The sequence below is a fragment of the Mustela erminea genome, chromosome 9 (assembly GCF_009829155.1).
Source record: "Mustela erminea isolate mMusErm1 chromosome 9, mMusErm1.Pri, whole genome shotgun sequence".
Taxonomy (NCBI): domain Eukaryota; kingdom Metazoa; phylum Chordata; class Mammalia; order Carnivora; family Mustelidae; genus Mustela; species Mustela erminea.
The window spans coordinates 83,537,833-83,552,021 of record NC_045622.1 but is presented as its reverse complement, the minus strand read 5'-3'; the positions used below and the strand labels follow the sequence as shown (position 1 = coordinate 83,552,021).

At 36.4% G+C, this 14,189-nt stretch overlaps 2 protein-coding genes across 8 annotated transcripts in view; one reads left to right on the top strand and one right to left on the bottom strand.

The window, feature by feature from the left end:
- Positions 1-2,299, bottom strand: part of ELP4 (elongator acetyltransferase complex subunit 4) — a 247,008-nt gene extending 244,709 nt beyond the window's left edge. For both annotated transcript variants that reach the window (XM_032359364.1, XM_032359365.1), the window contains exon 1: positions 2,033-2,299. In XM_032359364.1, coding sequence (XP_032215255.1) covers positions 2,033-2,255 — 223 coding nt within the window. In that variant the 5' untranslated portion in view covers positions 2,256-2,299. The remainder of the gene's footprint in view (positions 1-2,032) is intronic.
- An 83-nt stretch (positions 2,300-2,382) lies between these two features.
- IMMP1L (inner mitochondrial membrane peptidase subunit 1) overlaps positions 2,383-14,189 on the top strand; it is a 77,760-nt gene continuing 65,953 nt past the window's right edge. For 2 of the 6 annotated variants that reach the window (XM_032359372.1, XM_032359368.1), the window contains exons 1-2: positions 2,411-2,523; positions 2,793-2,861. The gene's annotated coding sequence lies outside the window, so the exon portion shown is untranslated. Of the gene's footprint in view, positions 2,524-2,792; positions 2,862-14,189 lie in introns of all 6 variants that reach the window. The other 4 variants (XM_032359370.1, XM_032359367.1, XM_032359369.1 and 1 more) reach the window with 3 other exon arrangements.

Genomic DNA, 14,189 nt, shown 5'->3' with positions numbered 1-14,189 from the left:
TCTGTGCACTTTGAGAATTAACTGCACACATGCAAAACATATTTCAAAATATCCCCAAACTAGTACCTATTTCAATTATCTTAAACGAACACCAATTTTTAGCATAAGTTTTTTACAATCAAATACTCTTGTCCCTTGCAAGCAAATCTGGAAGATTTTTAAATTACAGTTCAAGTTTATATCACTGTAGAAACATTTAAATATAAATGAAATATTTATATATAGTGCTTTAGGTTAACTTTTTAGTGGGTGCTTTAAGAGACGTACTTAAATCTTTAGTCTTGGGTTTGATAAATGCTTAAAGCCACTTCAAAAGAGTTCTCAAAAATCTGAAACAGCTGTAGCACAGTGCAATAACACTAAATTTGAAGCCTGAAGATCAGCCTACACTGTCTCTAGCTTTAATGACTCTGTTCATGTCACTGTATCTGCTTCTAAAGCTCACACATAACTCATCCTACCTCTTTCATAATTTCTTGCCCAGGTTTTGTTTTTTTTTTTCCCCTACATAGTTCTCTTTCAATGAAGAACTTAATGAGAATCAACTATGTGCCAGAAACTGTCCTATAACAAAATAGCAAATTTTGTTATTCTAATAAGAAACTGAAGGTATAATGTCAGAAATATGACCTTTTTGTTTGACGAGATTCAGGATTAAGTGAATAAAGTTCCATATCTCCAGTGAATTAGGGAAGAGGAAAATAGGGAAGGACTAGGAACAGCTTCCAGACTTTAAATTCAAGTATAAGATGATACCAAGTAAAGCTCAACAGGGAAAAAAAAAAATCTGAGATAAATATTTGCTAACTATATATTTTGGATCATTTGTTTTCAGTACCATGCAATTTAGGAAGGCAATACTTGAGACAATTAAGTGCAAATACTCAAATTTGTGTAGAAATAACCAGGATTCAGTTAAGAACATGACATAACAGACAAGAAGCTGTGTTCTTTCTCAAAGGTTGCTTGCCTTGTCAATTTCCTTTGCACTAAACCTATCTGAAGAGTGTACCTTGAGGGGGAAAATGTAATACAGAGAGAAATTTCAAGTGTAGAACAAGAACAAGCAATGGCATTTGTAATATTTTATGAAAATGTACAAGACTTAACTGACAGATCACATACTATATAGTTATGAAATATAAACATAGACCAATTTTAATGAAGCAACATTCTGATAAGACAACTAATTTACAAGCTCTATTAACACAGCAGCTCTGTCCTAGCAATCTAATGTGGCCAATCTTCGCAACGTAACAGTTATGAAATAAGCTATTCTTCAGCAGGCTTCTCATGAAAAATTACAAAGATTATACAAGAAAGCCTAAGGACTGGATTTCTTTTTCTCATTAAAATGTGAATTAACTTTAAACAATGTTAACTCTGGGAAGCAAAATATACAGAGAAAAAAATTAACAAAAATATATACAAATATATTTAACGCAGTCTACTAGTACGACCACCATTATCAACAACAGGCTTTAACTACTTTGTACCCACGTAAGTGTTTAACATCCATTCTCTTAAAGCCAAGTTTGTTTAAAGATTCAGAACCAGGAGATAAGCAGCCTGGCGGTGAAAGTGGGGAAGTTAACTTTTTTCAGCATTTTCTAAATGAAATGCATCTCTCACAATGATACAAACTTTGTAGGTTAGGCGAAACCACGAGCTATCTGGGGTTGGCAGAACGGTGCAGAGACCAGGAGGGGATCCTGGAGTTGAGGCCAAACCATCTCCAAATATTAATGATTCCCCCTGATTAAATAGTATTTCTAGATAAAATCATGTAGGGATCCCGTCGTAACCTAGAAAGGCTGGTGGGCCAGAAACACAGTACAACGTGGGAGCAGTAACAGCATTTAGGAGTGTCCCTACAACATTTCCTCCCCTACATCTTTATCAGACCGGACTATCCTTTCCAAGTCCGAAGGCTGGGGGGTGAGCGATAAATAAGAGGTTAGGGCGGCTTCCCTGGCAGGTGCCCTCCCTAAGTATTCCCTCTGTTGAGCCCAAATCTCCGTTCTGAACCGACCTAGGAGCTGGTCCAGGGCTGGGAGCCCGGTAGATACCAGCAGCTGTCCATTCCGCACCGACGGTCGTGTGCCCGCGATGGACACCAGTCGAGAACAGCCGCTGTCGGTACCGCTGGCTCTAGGACCCTTCCTCTGGAAACTGGTGACGTTGTTCTTGCATGCTGCAGCCCCTATAGATCCAGTACTCCCAGCGCCGGTGCCGCAGTCCGCCGCGGCCGCCATGTTGGAGCTTCCCGCGTTGACCCAATAGGAACTCTGGGAACTGAAGCCGCAAACCCGTCAGAGCCAGCCCCAAACACCCGCCTCCTTGCCCGCTATCTCCGCTCCCATGGCCAATAGAATTGAGAGCTCTCTTCCCAGCCAACCAATCGCAAGGAGTATTGCTGAAAAGTGCGCTCTACGTGGGGACGGCGGACTTCTGCTGGGCCCAGGTGAGAAAGGCCCACCTGAGTCCTGGGTGAGAGTGTTCCTTGGTTCTTTGGGGCTAGAGGTGGGTAATATCATTAAACATTTTTCTCGTTTTGAGTGTCTTCATTCACGCAGAATGAAAAAAAGAAAAAACAAAAACTAGTGGAGCGATATATTAAGTAACTGCCAGTGAGAATTTGCACCTTTCTCTGGTCCTTAGAAAAGAGGGAAGATATTTTCCCTCGCCCCTTCTTTTCTGACTTCTGAGAGAAAGTTCATTCCGCCTTTACCATCAAGTTTTTTTGTTTTGTTTTGTTTTGTTTTTCTCGGACTGGTTGTGTTTTATTGAAGAAATTGGAACTCCTAATGAGTTGCTTGCTGAGCATCTGGGCTCATTTCGACAGTGCCGGTGGCAGGCAGGTGGGTTGGCTTTAAACTTTAGCGAGAAAACTCTTGAGCTTTGAGGAGATTTGGTTTTCCTGTCTCAAACAGCAAATGACAAAATGTACTTCTCTGACAAGTCCCCTTGAGAAGCTTTCGTTAATTTTAATTAGTGCTTCTGGAAGTCTTGGGGCGCGTTTCTATAAGTAGTGTGAATGACAAGTGTTACTCTGACAACCTTGTTCACACATTTAATTGTCATTTGCTGTTAAGGCAGCTGCAAATAACAGAAAATACTTTAGGTCTCTTTACCAAAAAAAAAAAAAAAAAACTGGTATTAGATGTGTCTGTACTTTATTTTCCTAGTGATTTGTGAACTCTGAATTGAGAGCTTTTTTTTTTTTTTTTTTTAGAATAGGAATTTTATGTGTGGAAAAAACATGTCATTTAGAGCTGTGTCTTTGGATTTAAAACTTTTCTCAAAAGTGAGCTGGGTGGAGGAGTAAGTGATTTTTAAAGAAAGGTATTAATGATTGACAAATGTCTAAACTAAAAAAGACTCCCAAATTGTGCCTGTGCTACTGAATTATTGGTTTTGACAGTGATCTATGATGTATTAAAATATATATCTATCCAAATTTTTTTGAAATACTTTCCAGTGAATTGTTTTAAATCTCAGTGACTTACTAAAACTTTTTGGCAACTTCTGTTTGATAAACTGCAATTAGTCATGTGAAATAGTGGCTGGTGGTTTTGTTTTTGTATTTAAAGTAAAATCTTAAGAAAATAAAACAAACCGCCTTACTGCTTAACAGTGTATCAACTGGAAAGTTTGATCAAGATTTAGATGCTTTCATTTAGAACCTTTCCTCAGTGTAAATTTGTAATCTAAATGATTCAGTAAATAGCTGTTCAGTGCTTACTTTCGGCTTAGACCTAATGTGTCACTTTAGATCCATAGAAATAAAAATGTTCTCATTTGGGGGAGATTAACATAATAATCTATATAGTTTCTATATATAATAGAAAACAGCATAATGCTTTAAGTGAACACGTTGGACAGTATGTGCCAATTTTTTTTCTGTAGTAAATAAGTGCTAAGAAGGGCAAAACAAAAAGGGACAAAGCAGTCTAATTTCAGATGTAAACTTCTTGGATATTTTTGCTGCTTGGAAAAATTTGGAATAATAATGAACTTTTATAGGCTTCTTTACTACAAATATGTACCTTTGTTTCCTCTCCATTTACTTTATCCTTTAGTTTTCTAAAAGTGGTGATATGGTGCTTTGTTTATGTTAGTATTAGAACTGAAGAATTTGTTCAACTTCATAATTCAGAAATTATGCCATATATGCACATCAAGGCATTCTTGAAGTTATATCTTCAATATATAATATATGTAATATTATAGAATAAATTTATTTAATCTGTCTTAATTTTTTTTACAAAGACAAAACTTTTGCTCTCAAAGCAAATAATGCCAAATACTGGAATTTACCAGTACATAGAGTTGAATATAAAACATTGGAATAAATGAGGTATTTGTGGAAAGGGTATGTTTAGGTATGGTGTTAATAATGATTAAAAACAGCTTAATAATTAACAATTATTTGTCGAGCACATACTAAATCCCAGGGAATATGCTAAGCATTCAGGTTATAGGAGAAAGAATAGTTATTTTTTTTCTTTGAGTTCATAGTTGGGGGAAGCAGGGTGTTAAACAGGATAATAAGGTATATTATAAGTGCTGTATACCTAACTTGGACTGAGAGAACAGAGAGGAGCCTTGGGAAGTTTCTCCTGAGGAGGAAGTTTAACTAGTGTGATGAAGGAAGTATAAAAGATGAGGGCGTAATAGACAATGAAAGCCATTGCAGAGGATGGGAAGACTATTTCTTCAAATCTGCTCTCACTGCTTCTGTGCAGGCAGTTCTCATGATTTATGCAGAGTGCTAAGATGAGACTGGAGAAGTTAGACAAAGATCTAATTGGTTTTTTTAAGGTTGTGGCTCTTGTTTTTTGTAAAAATAATAGGAAACGGGAAATTACTGAAGATTTTTAAGTAAAGCAACAACATAATGATCATATTTGATTGTTATGTTTTGGCTAAGAGTATACTAGAAGAGAATGGATTAGTTGACTGTGGTTGGGATAAAAGGCATGGAATGAATTAAGAGATTACTATGAGGAGTAGAATTGATGTGACCAAGGAGAGTTGACACAAGGAATCAAAGATGACAGATTTCTGAGCAGGTTTGTGGATGGCAGAGGTTAAAGAATAAAGGAAGATAGCGGAATTTTGTTGTTATGATGTTGGTTGTTTTAGGGAATAGGAGATCATAAAATGAGTTTTTAAAATCTGTTTTGCATATGTTTAAATGGAGGCACCCTGGAAGCATCCAAGTAGAGATAGCCAGTACACACTGGGCCATATGAGAAAGGGATTTCTTGATAAAACACGTAAATTTAAAATTAATTAGCACATGGTGGGAGTTTACCCCAAGGAATGAATAAACTCACCAAGGAAATGTATACTTTGAGAAGAAAAAAGGACCAAGAATAAACTTTGGGGAGCATGACATTTAAAACCAGGGCAGAGAAAAAGAAAGTAAAATAAGAATTGGAAATGTTTATTTGATTTAGTATTAATGTTTTACAGGCTTTGTTAAAGGAAGATTTGATGGAGTAGTAAACTGAAAAGTCAAATAATGTATTTAGAATTGAATGGCAAATGAAGTTGAATATTCCATAAAAGTAGACCATTTTACATTTTAGAATGCTTTGCTATGAAGGGGGATAGAGGGAGATGACAAACATTTAAGGGAGGAGTTTTGTTGTTAAAGAGAGAAAATAAGGCACTGGAAAATAGTTCTAGACAATTGATAAAGAAAAGGACCTAAATGAGATGGAAGGAATGGAAATCATAGCATAGGAGAAGGATCAGTATTTGAAAGGCTGGGGGGACAATTCAATGGCTAAAGGGTGTAAATGAAAATAATCTCCTTTCCCTCCTTTCTGCTATTAAATCGTGGAGTCCTTAAGACCATTCTGTCTTTTTTAGTTCATGTTCTTACTTTTATCCAGTCCCAGGACCTCAGTTACCATTTGTATATCAATGAAAAACATGTATAGCTTCTCTGACCTCTGGAATTATAAATTCAGGTATTTACTTTACCAGTTTCTTAATGGGTCTTCAAATTCATAATGCCCTAGACTGAACTTCCTCTTACATTTTATATCTTAGTAAATGATAGGACCTTTTGCAGAATTAGTTGCCTAAGACAAGGAACCTCACTACACTCAGGTCCTCTCTCAAGCATCATTCTGCCATGTCCATTACATTACCCAGACTTATAAAATTTACTTCTTAATAGCTTTCTAATCCATTCTGGGACCTGTAGCCCTCATCTTTTTTTTTTTTTTTTTTAAATATTTTATTTATTTATTTGACAGAGAGAGATCACAGTAGGAGAGAGGAAGGGAAGAGATCACAGAGAGAGAGGAAGGGAAGCAGGCCCCCTGCTGAGCGGAGAGCCCGATGTGGGACTCGATCCCAGGACACTGAGATCATGACCTGAGCCGAAGGCAGCGGCTTAACCCACTGAGCCACCCAGGCGCCCACATCTTAATTCATCTGCAGTATATTCGTCATTCAAGTGCCATCCCAATCCTTTCAGAATAGAGGTCTGATAATATAAAAGCAGTACTTACTAAGTACTGGCACGTAGCTCCCTCCATTTGTCTCTCTAGCCACATCACTGTAAATTTCCTTACTCTCTGCATTCTAGCATTTATTCATTCTCCTGTTCTCTAGTATTTACTTACTCTGTCCTGTTCTCTTCCTCCAAAAGGCCAATAGTTAGCTTCTACTTATCCTTCAAATCTCGCTTCAACCTACACATTCTCAGTAAAGCCGTCTCTCCTTGCTATCTAAATGAAATCAGCTCCAGGACATCTGGGTGGCTCAGCTGTTTAAGTGTCTGATTCTTGATTCCAACTCAGGTCATGATCTCAGGATTGTGAGATTGAGTCCTGCATTAAGATTCTCTCTCTTCCCTCTCCCTCTGCCATTCCTGCCCCACATGTACACACACATGCTCCCTCTCTGTCTCAGAAAAGAAAAAAAAAAGAAAAAGAAAAGAAAGAAAAATCAACTCCTGTATATATCAACAAGTGAGTGGAATTGGAAATTAAAAACACAATGTCATTTACATTAATATCCCAAAAAATTAAATATTTAGGCATAAATCTAATAAAGATATGTATAAGATCTATATGAGGAAAACTGCAAAATTACGATGAATAAAATCAAAGAAAAACTAAATAAATAGAAAGATGTCCCATGTTTATGGATAGGAGACTCAGTGTCAGGATGTCATTCTTCCCAAATTGATCTGTAGATTCATATGCCATCCCAATCAAAATCCCAGAAAGCTATTTTATGAATATTGACAAGCTGATTTTGAAGTTTATATGGAGAGGCAAAAGACCCAGAATAGCAAACACAATATTGAAGGAGAAGAACAAAGTTGGAGAACTGAAACTACCTGACTTCAAGACTTAACTTAAAGCTACAGTAATTAAGATGGTGTGATATTGGTAAAAGAGTAGACAAATAGATCAGTGGAACAGAATAGAGTACTCAGAAATAGACTCACATAAATATTATCTACTGACCTTTGACAAATGAGTGAAGGCAATACAATGAAACAAAGTCAGTCGTTTTAGCAAATGGTGCTGGAACAACATACACATGGCGAAGAGAAAAAAAAGAGAATCTAGGCACAGACTTTACATCTTTCATAGAAATTAACACTAGTGCACCACGTATCTAAACATAAAATGCAAAACTGTAAAACTCCTAGAAGATAACATAGGAGAAAACCTAGAAAACGTTGGGTATCTGATGCTTTTTTAGATAAAATACCAAAGATATGATCCATGAAAAAAATAGTTGATTAGTTTGACTTCATCAAAATTAAAAATTCTTGCTCTGTGAGAATGTCAAGAGAATGAGAAGAAAAGGCATATGCTGCGAGAAAATATTTGCAAATGTTATAGCTGATAGAATATTGTTATCCAGAATATACAAAGAGCTCTTTAAAACTCAAAAATAAACAACTTGATTTAAAAATGAGCCAAATACCTTTACGGACATTTGATCAAAGAGGACATACAGATGGCAAAAAGCAAATGAAAGGAAGCTTCACATCATATATCATCAGAGAAATGCAAATTTAAACAACATTGAGATACTGTTGCACACCTACTAGAGTGGCCAAAACCTGAAACACTGACAACACTAAATGCTAATGAGAATGTGGAACAACAGGAACTTTCATACATTGCTGATGAAAATGCAAAATGGTACAGCCACTTGGGAAGACAGTTTGGAGATTTCTGACAAAACTAAACATGCTCTTACCATATCCTCCAGCAGTCATACTCTTATACATTTACCCAGAGGAGTTGAAAACATCCACATAAAGACTTGCACATGGATGTGTATAGCAACTTTATTCATAATAACCAAAACTTGGAAGTAACCAAGATATCCCTCAGTAAGTGAATGGATAAAGTGTGGGCTATGGTATATTATTCAGTGCTAAAATCAAATGAGCTATTGAGCTATGAAAAGACATGGAGGAACCTTAAATGCAAATTACTGAGTGAAAGAAATCAGTTGGAAAAAACCGAATACCAATTCCAACTGTGGAATTCTGGAAAGGTCAAAACTATGGAGACAATAAAAAGACCAATGGTTGCCAAAGGTGTTTGAGGGAGAAGATGAATACGCAGAGCACAGAGGGTTTTCAGGGCAGTGAAAATGTTCTGTATGTATGATGGATATGTCATACTTTTGTCCAAACCCATAGAATATACAGCACCAAAACTGAATCCTAACATCAGCTGTGGACTTTGGGTGATTGTGATGTGTCAATATAGGTTCATCCTTGGTTTAAAAAAAAAAAAAAAAAAAAGTGGTGTTCTGGTGAGTGACATGGATAATAGTGGAGACTATACATTTGTGGGGTCAGAAGTGTATGGGATTTTCTGTACCTTACAATTTTATTGTAACTCTAAAACTGCTTTAATGTGGAATTAGCTGTATAAAATGTAAGTCTGAGGGTTCCATAAGCAACATGTATATCACCCTTATTGCCACCTAGTGGGACCATTTTTATAAGGGTTCCAACAAGTTGAATTCTGAGAAGTCTAAATACAATTGAAAGACTTAAGGTATACCAAAAACCATATTGGTATTGTTAAGCAATTAGCATCTCATGACTGAAATGGGCACCTCTCCAATTGGTCTTTCAGTGGTTTTTTGAGACATAGGGTCTGTTTACCATTGTGAATATGAAGGTGAACCATATTAACAGAGGTATGAAGGCTTACTGTAGGGTCTGATGGTGTTCTGGCACCATGATTGAATGAATAAATGTCAAGGTTATGCCTGTACAGAGGGAGTTCTTGGACCCCATGGGGTTTGCTTTCTTTTAGTATACACTCACAAAGAGAAAGCAAAGTCCTGATTTGCTTTATCTGTTTCTGTACTTTATGTAGATGAAGTCATACACTGTTTACTCTTGTATTTGACTTCTTTTGCTCATTATATTTGTGAAATGATTGGTATTAGTGTGTACAGATATGGATTATTTGCTGCTTTATAGTATTGTGTAAATATATCACAATTCATTATCCATTCTGCTTTGAAAGAGATTTGGCTAGCTTACTATTTGTGGCCAAATATCTTTCTTACATGGTTGTACCAGTTTACACCCTAACCAGGAATGTTTGAGATTTCGGTTGCCTGTCATCCTTACCAGCACTAAATATTTTCTTTTTACTTTAGCCTTTCTGAAGGGATTGTGATATGACATTGTCATTTGGATTTGGACTGATGAAGTTGAGTACCTGTTCATATGCTTATTGGCCATTTAGATAAACCTCCTGTGAGGAGTCTGCCTTTGCTAATTTTTTTTAAAGTTGGACTGTTAGATTTTTTAGATTTTTAGATGTTCTTTTTATATTTTGGGTAAAAGTCCAGTTTGAAGTAAGTGTGTTACAAATATATTTAGTCTCTGACTTGCCTTTTCATATTCTTTAAAAAAAATTTTTTTAAGTAATCTCTACACCCAACATGGGGCTTGAATTTACAACCCTGAGTAAGAGTTGCATGTTCCACCAACTGAGCCAGCTAGTTGCACCTCACCTTTTTATATTCTTAGTTTTTTCACTTTTAGTCAGAATAAATTCTAATGTATCAATTTTTTGCTTTATAGCTAAGTTTGCCTACTCCAAGACTCCAAAGATGATCTTAGTGTTTTCTTCTAAAAGTCCTGAGGTTTGCTTTTAAATATTTGAACATGCATTCCGTTGGAATTGATTTTTTTTTCCCTTTTGTGTGAGACAGGATTTGTTCTTCTTGTATAGATAACGTATTGTGATGAAAATACAAAATGTTAAAAACTGTACGATGTAGTTAGACCAGTATTTAGAGAAATTACACCCTTATCTATAAAACAATATATTAGAAAAGGAAGAAAATCAATGAATTAGATTTTTATCACAAAGGAGAAAAACCAAAATCTCAGATTTACTTCAAAATATTTTCTATTTTTTGTTTTGATTTCTTCACTGACCCGTGAATTTTTTAGGACATTCTAAGAATGCTCAAATAACTAATTACATTGGATGCCAGGAAAGCAGGTATAATCTGGGGCTGTCCAGGGCACATGAGTACTTTTGTTCATCCTAATTTTAGAGGATGTTTAAATATAAATAGAAAACTTGGAAGTTTAAAATTAAAATTAAAAAATCTATCGTATAGGGGCGCCTGGGTGGCTCAGTGGGTTAAAGCCTCTGCCTTCGGCTCAGGTCATGATCCCAGGGTCCTGCGATCGAGCCCCACATCGGGCTCTCTGCTCAGCGGGGAGCCTGCTTCCTCCTCTCTCTGTCTGCCTCTCTGCCTCCTTGTGATTTCTGTCTGTCAAATAAATAAATAAATCTTAAAAAAAAAAAAATCTATCGTATACTCATGTCTTCAGTATAATACGGTAAAAGTGTCAAAAGGTGTTTTGGCTCAAGGAGACTTGTTAAGTAAATGTATCTATAAGACATTTTTAGTGGTAAACACTTGAACACTAAAATTTTTTAGTGATAAAAGGAATAGAAATTCCAGAGCTAGAACCGCCCAGTATTGGTGTATCTCCCTAACTGGGACTATTCTTTATTTTTGTGGTCCTAGTAAGGAATTGAACGACTTCTGACTGGTGTTAAGTGCTCCTTTCATGTGTCAACTTTGAGGACTCTCATAAGGATATCGATGTTGTGCTAAGCTAAGCGTATGTGTTGTTCTGATTATCATGTATATTTCTGATGAGATGTGATCAATTCATCTTCAGTATGAATAATTATGGAAGTCCAGGGAAAGTCCGCATATTTAAAACCATTCCATTTGAAGCACCTTACCTCTGATTTTTTTTTTTAATATTTTATTTATTTGTCAGGGAAGTGAGAGAGAGAGAGAGCGCGCGCACAAGCAGGCAGAGAGGCTGGCAGAGGCAGAGAGAGAAGCAGGCTCCCTGCCGAGCAAGGAGCCCATGTGGGACTGGATCCCAGAACACTGGGATTATGACCAGAGCCGAAGGCAGCGCAGCGGCTTAACCAACTGAGCCACCAGGCGTCCCCATGGAATGTCACACAGGCTGGTGAAGCTCCCCTGTAAAGAAATATATAATTCTTGGTACAATCAATAGTGTTAAGAGAGGGAAATACATTATTTTGGATTGCTGTTTTCTAGTTTAAGAGTCTGGATGTGAAGTATGTTTATACTTTATATACTGGATATGAAGTTTCTTGCAGTATAACATGAAAATTAAAAATGGAGCAAACATTTTCCTTATTAACTCAGAACTAAATTGGAGCCATGTATTATATGACTTCTTAAAACCTTTTCTTCATGTTCCATATAATTATTTCTTCTTTCTTTGAATTATATTTTCTTAGGAAACACTTTTTTTTATTTACAGTTTTGATAGCATTAATTAATTGCATTCCCTATATTGAATTCTTTGTAATCTCTTCCATATCTGTGATCATATTTACTGATTTGTAATTCTGTATCTTTGGATTTTTTCTAAGTTTTTTTCTCTGAATAACTTTGAAGCATTATTTTTAAAAAGCGTAGTTTAAAGCTATTGTCATAGAATGACATCTTAGATTTATGCATAAATTCTTTCCATTTCCAACATTACCAGTTTCTGTTTTTTCTGAATTTTATCTTCCTGCTTCTCTTCCTCTTTTTTGTTTTTCACTACAGTTCTTTTTAAAGCAGTAATTAAAATACAGTTCTAGTAATCTATTATGGTAATTTCCAAACAAGCCCTGTCCAGTAGAATTTCCTGTATTATTGGAAATGTCCCATATCTTTATCATCCAGCACAATAACCATTACACACATATGGCTATTGGGTACTTGCAATGTAGCTGACATGACTGAGGAACTGAATTTTTAATTTTATTATTTAAATTTCAACACTACATTTGGCTAGCTGTTACTCTGTTGGACAGCATAGCTCTAGATCAAGATTTGACAAATTTTTCTGTAAAAGACCAAATTATAAATATTTTAGGCTTTGCAGACCATATGGTCCCTGTTGCAACTATTTAACTCTACTGTCGTAGTTAGTACAAAGGCAGCCTCAGACAACATGTAAACAAATAAGTATTCTGTGTTACAGTAAAACCTTATTTGTGAAAATAGTGCTGGCAGAATTTGGCTCATGGGCCCTAGTTTGACAACCTCTACTCTAGATCAGAGCTGTTTCTAGGAATATTTATGTTTTCCTTCTCCAGCTCTGTATTGTCTGGGTCCTTTCCATTGTTTTTCCTGTGTGTGTGTGTGTGTGTGTGTGTGTGTGTGTGTGTGTGTGTGTGTATTGGAGGGGAGAGAGGAGTCCCTTTTCCTGCACTATTTTAGAGAGATCATTACCCACACTGGATTATTACTCTATATTTCTTCAACTTTTCAAGTTTTTTTGTATGTGGGGGGACGTGGTAGTAGACAAAATTTCTATTTTAAATTTCTTGAAACTCTACTCTTTGTTCTTTTAATCCTACTCTTTCATATACTTCTTGTTTTATAGGTGCAATATCTTTTTTTTTTAAGATTTTTAAAATTTATTTGACAGACAGAGATCACAAGTAGGTAGAGAGGCAGGCAGAGAGAAAGGAGGAAGCAGGCTTCCCGCAGAGCAGAGAGACCGATGCGGGGCTCGATCCCAGGACCCCGGGATCATGACCTGAGTGGAAGGCAGAGGCTTTAACCTACTGAGCCACCCAGGTGCCCCATAGGTGCAGTATCTTATGCAGTTTCTCTGAAGATATTAAATAAATTTCTTTTTCTTTTTTCTAACCTAGAGTTGCTAAGTTATTTTTCATCATGGGCCTTCTTTTTCATTCTGTGATTTCCTTAAATGTTGGTGATCCTTGGTCGTCCATTCATGTTGATATATGATCAGTTAAATAATATAAATTACTGGAGTTGCTTTTCTCTTTTGTTTCCCTAGCAAATCTTTATCCTAAATGGAAAAGAATACTGATGGAAAGGTTTTTTTTTTTGGTCAGTGGATAGAATTTACTTATTGGTGTGCTTTGGTTAGAATAGGTAAGAGATAGACCAGGCCCTTCTCTAATAGCCAGATAAGGAGAATCCTATCCTAGGTATCTAGCCACCATACTTGGAGCCCAAGTTCCTCTCAGACAGTTTTTACCTTTTTTAAGTAGGTTAGCCTCCATAACTATTGATTCGCCCACAACCCTTCGGAGTCACAAGAATAAAAGTCCTCTATCTTCCCTGAAATATTCTCCTGTGTGTCTGGTTGGCAGGGGGTCAGGATACTTTTTCAGAAATCAGATAGTAAATATTTTACATTTTTTTGGCCTTACTACCTCTTTCACAACTACTCAACTCTGCCATTTCCACCCTAACCTATCATTATGATTTCATATGTCTTATCTTATGAAAATTCTTTAAAACATCTAGTATGTTGATGCTTTTCACTCCCTTGTACTGGCCGGAAGATCAGCCTTTTATTCTATTTGGGCCTTCAGTGGATTGGATGCTGCACACTCACATTAGGGAAGGCAGTCTGCTGTACTGGGTCTAATGATCTGTTAATCTATTCCAGAAATGCCATCACAGGAACACCCAGAATAGTGTTTGACCGAATTTCTTGGTATCCCATGGCCTAGTTGACACATAAAATTAGTCATCATAGTCACATAGCTAATAAGTGATAGAACAAGGATTCACAACAGGGCTAAGCTGTGTGAGATGAAAACCCATGCCCTTATTTACTA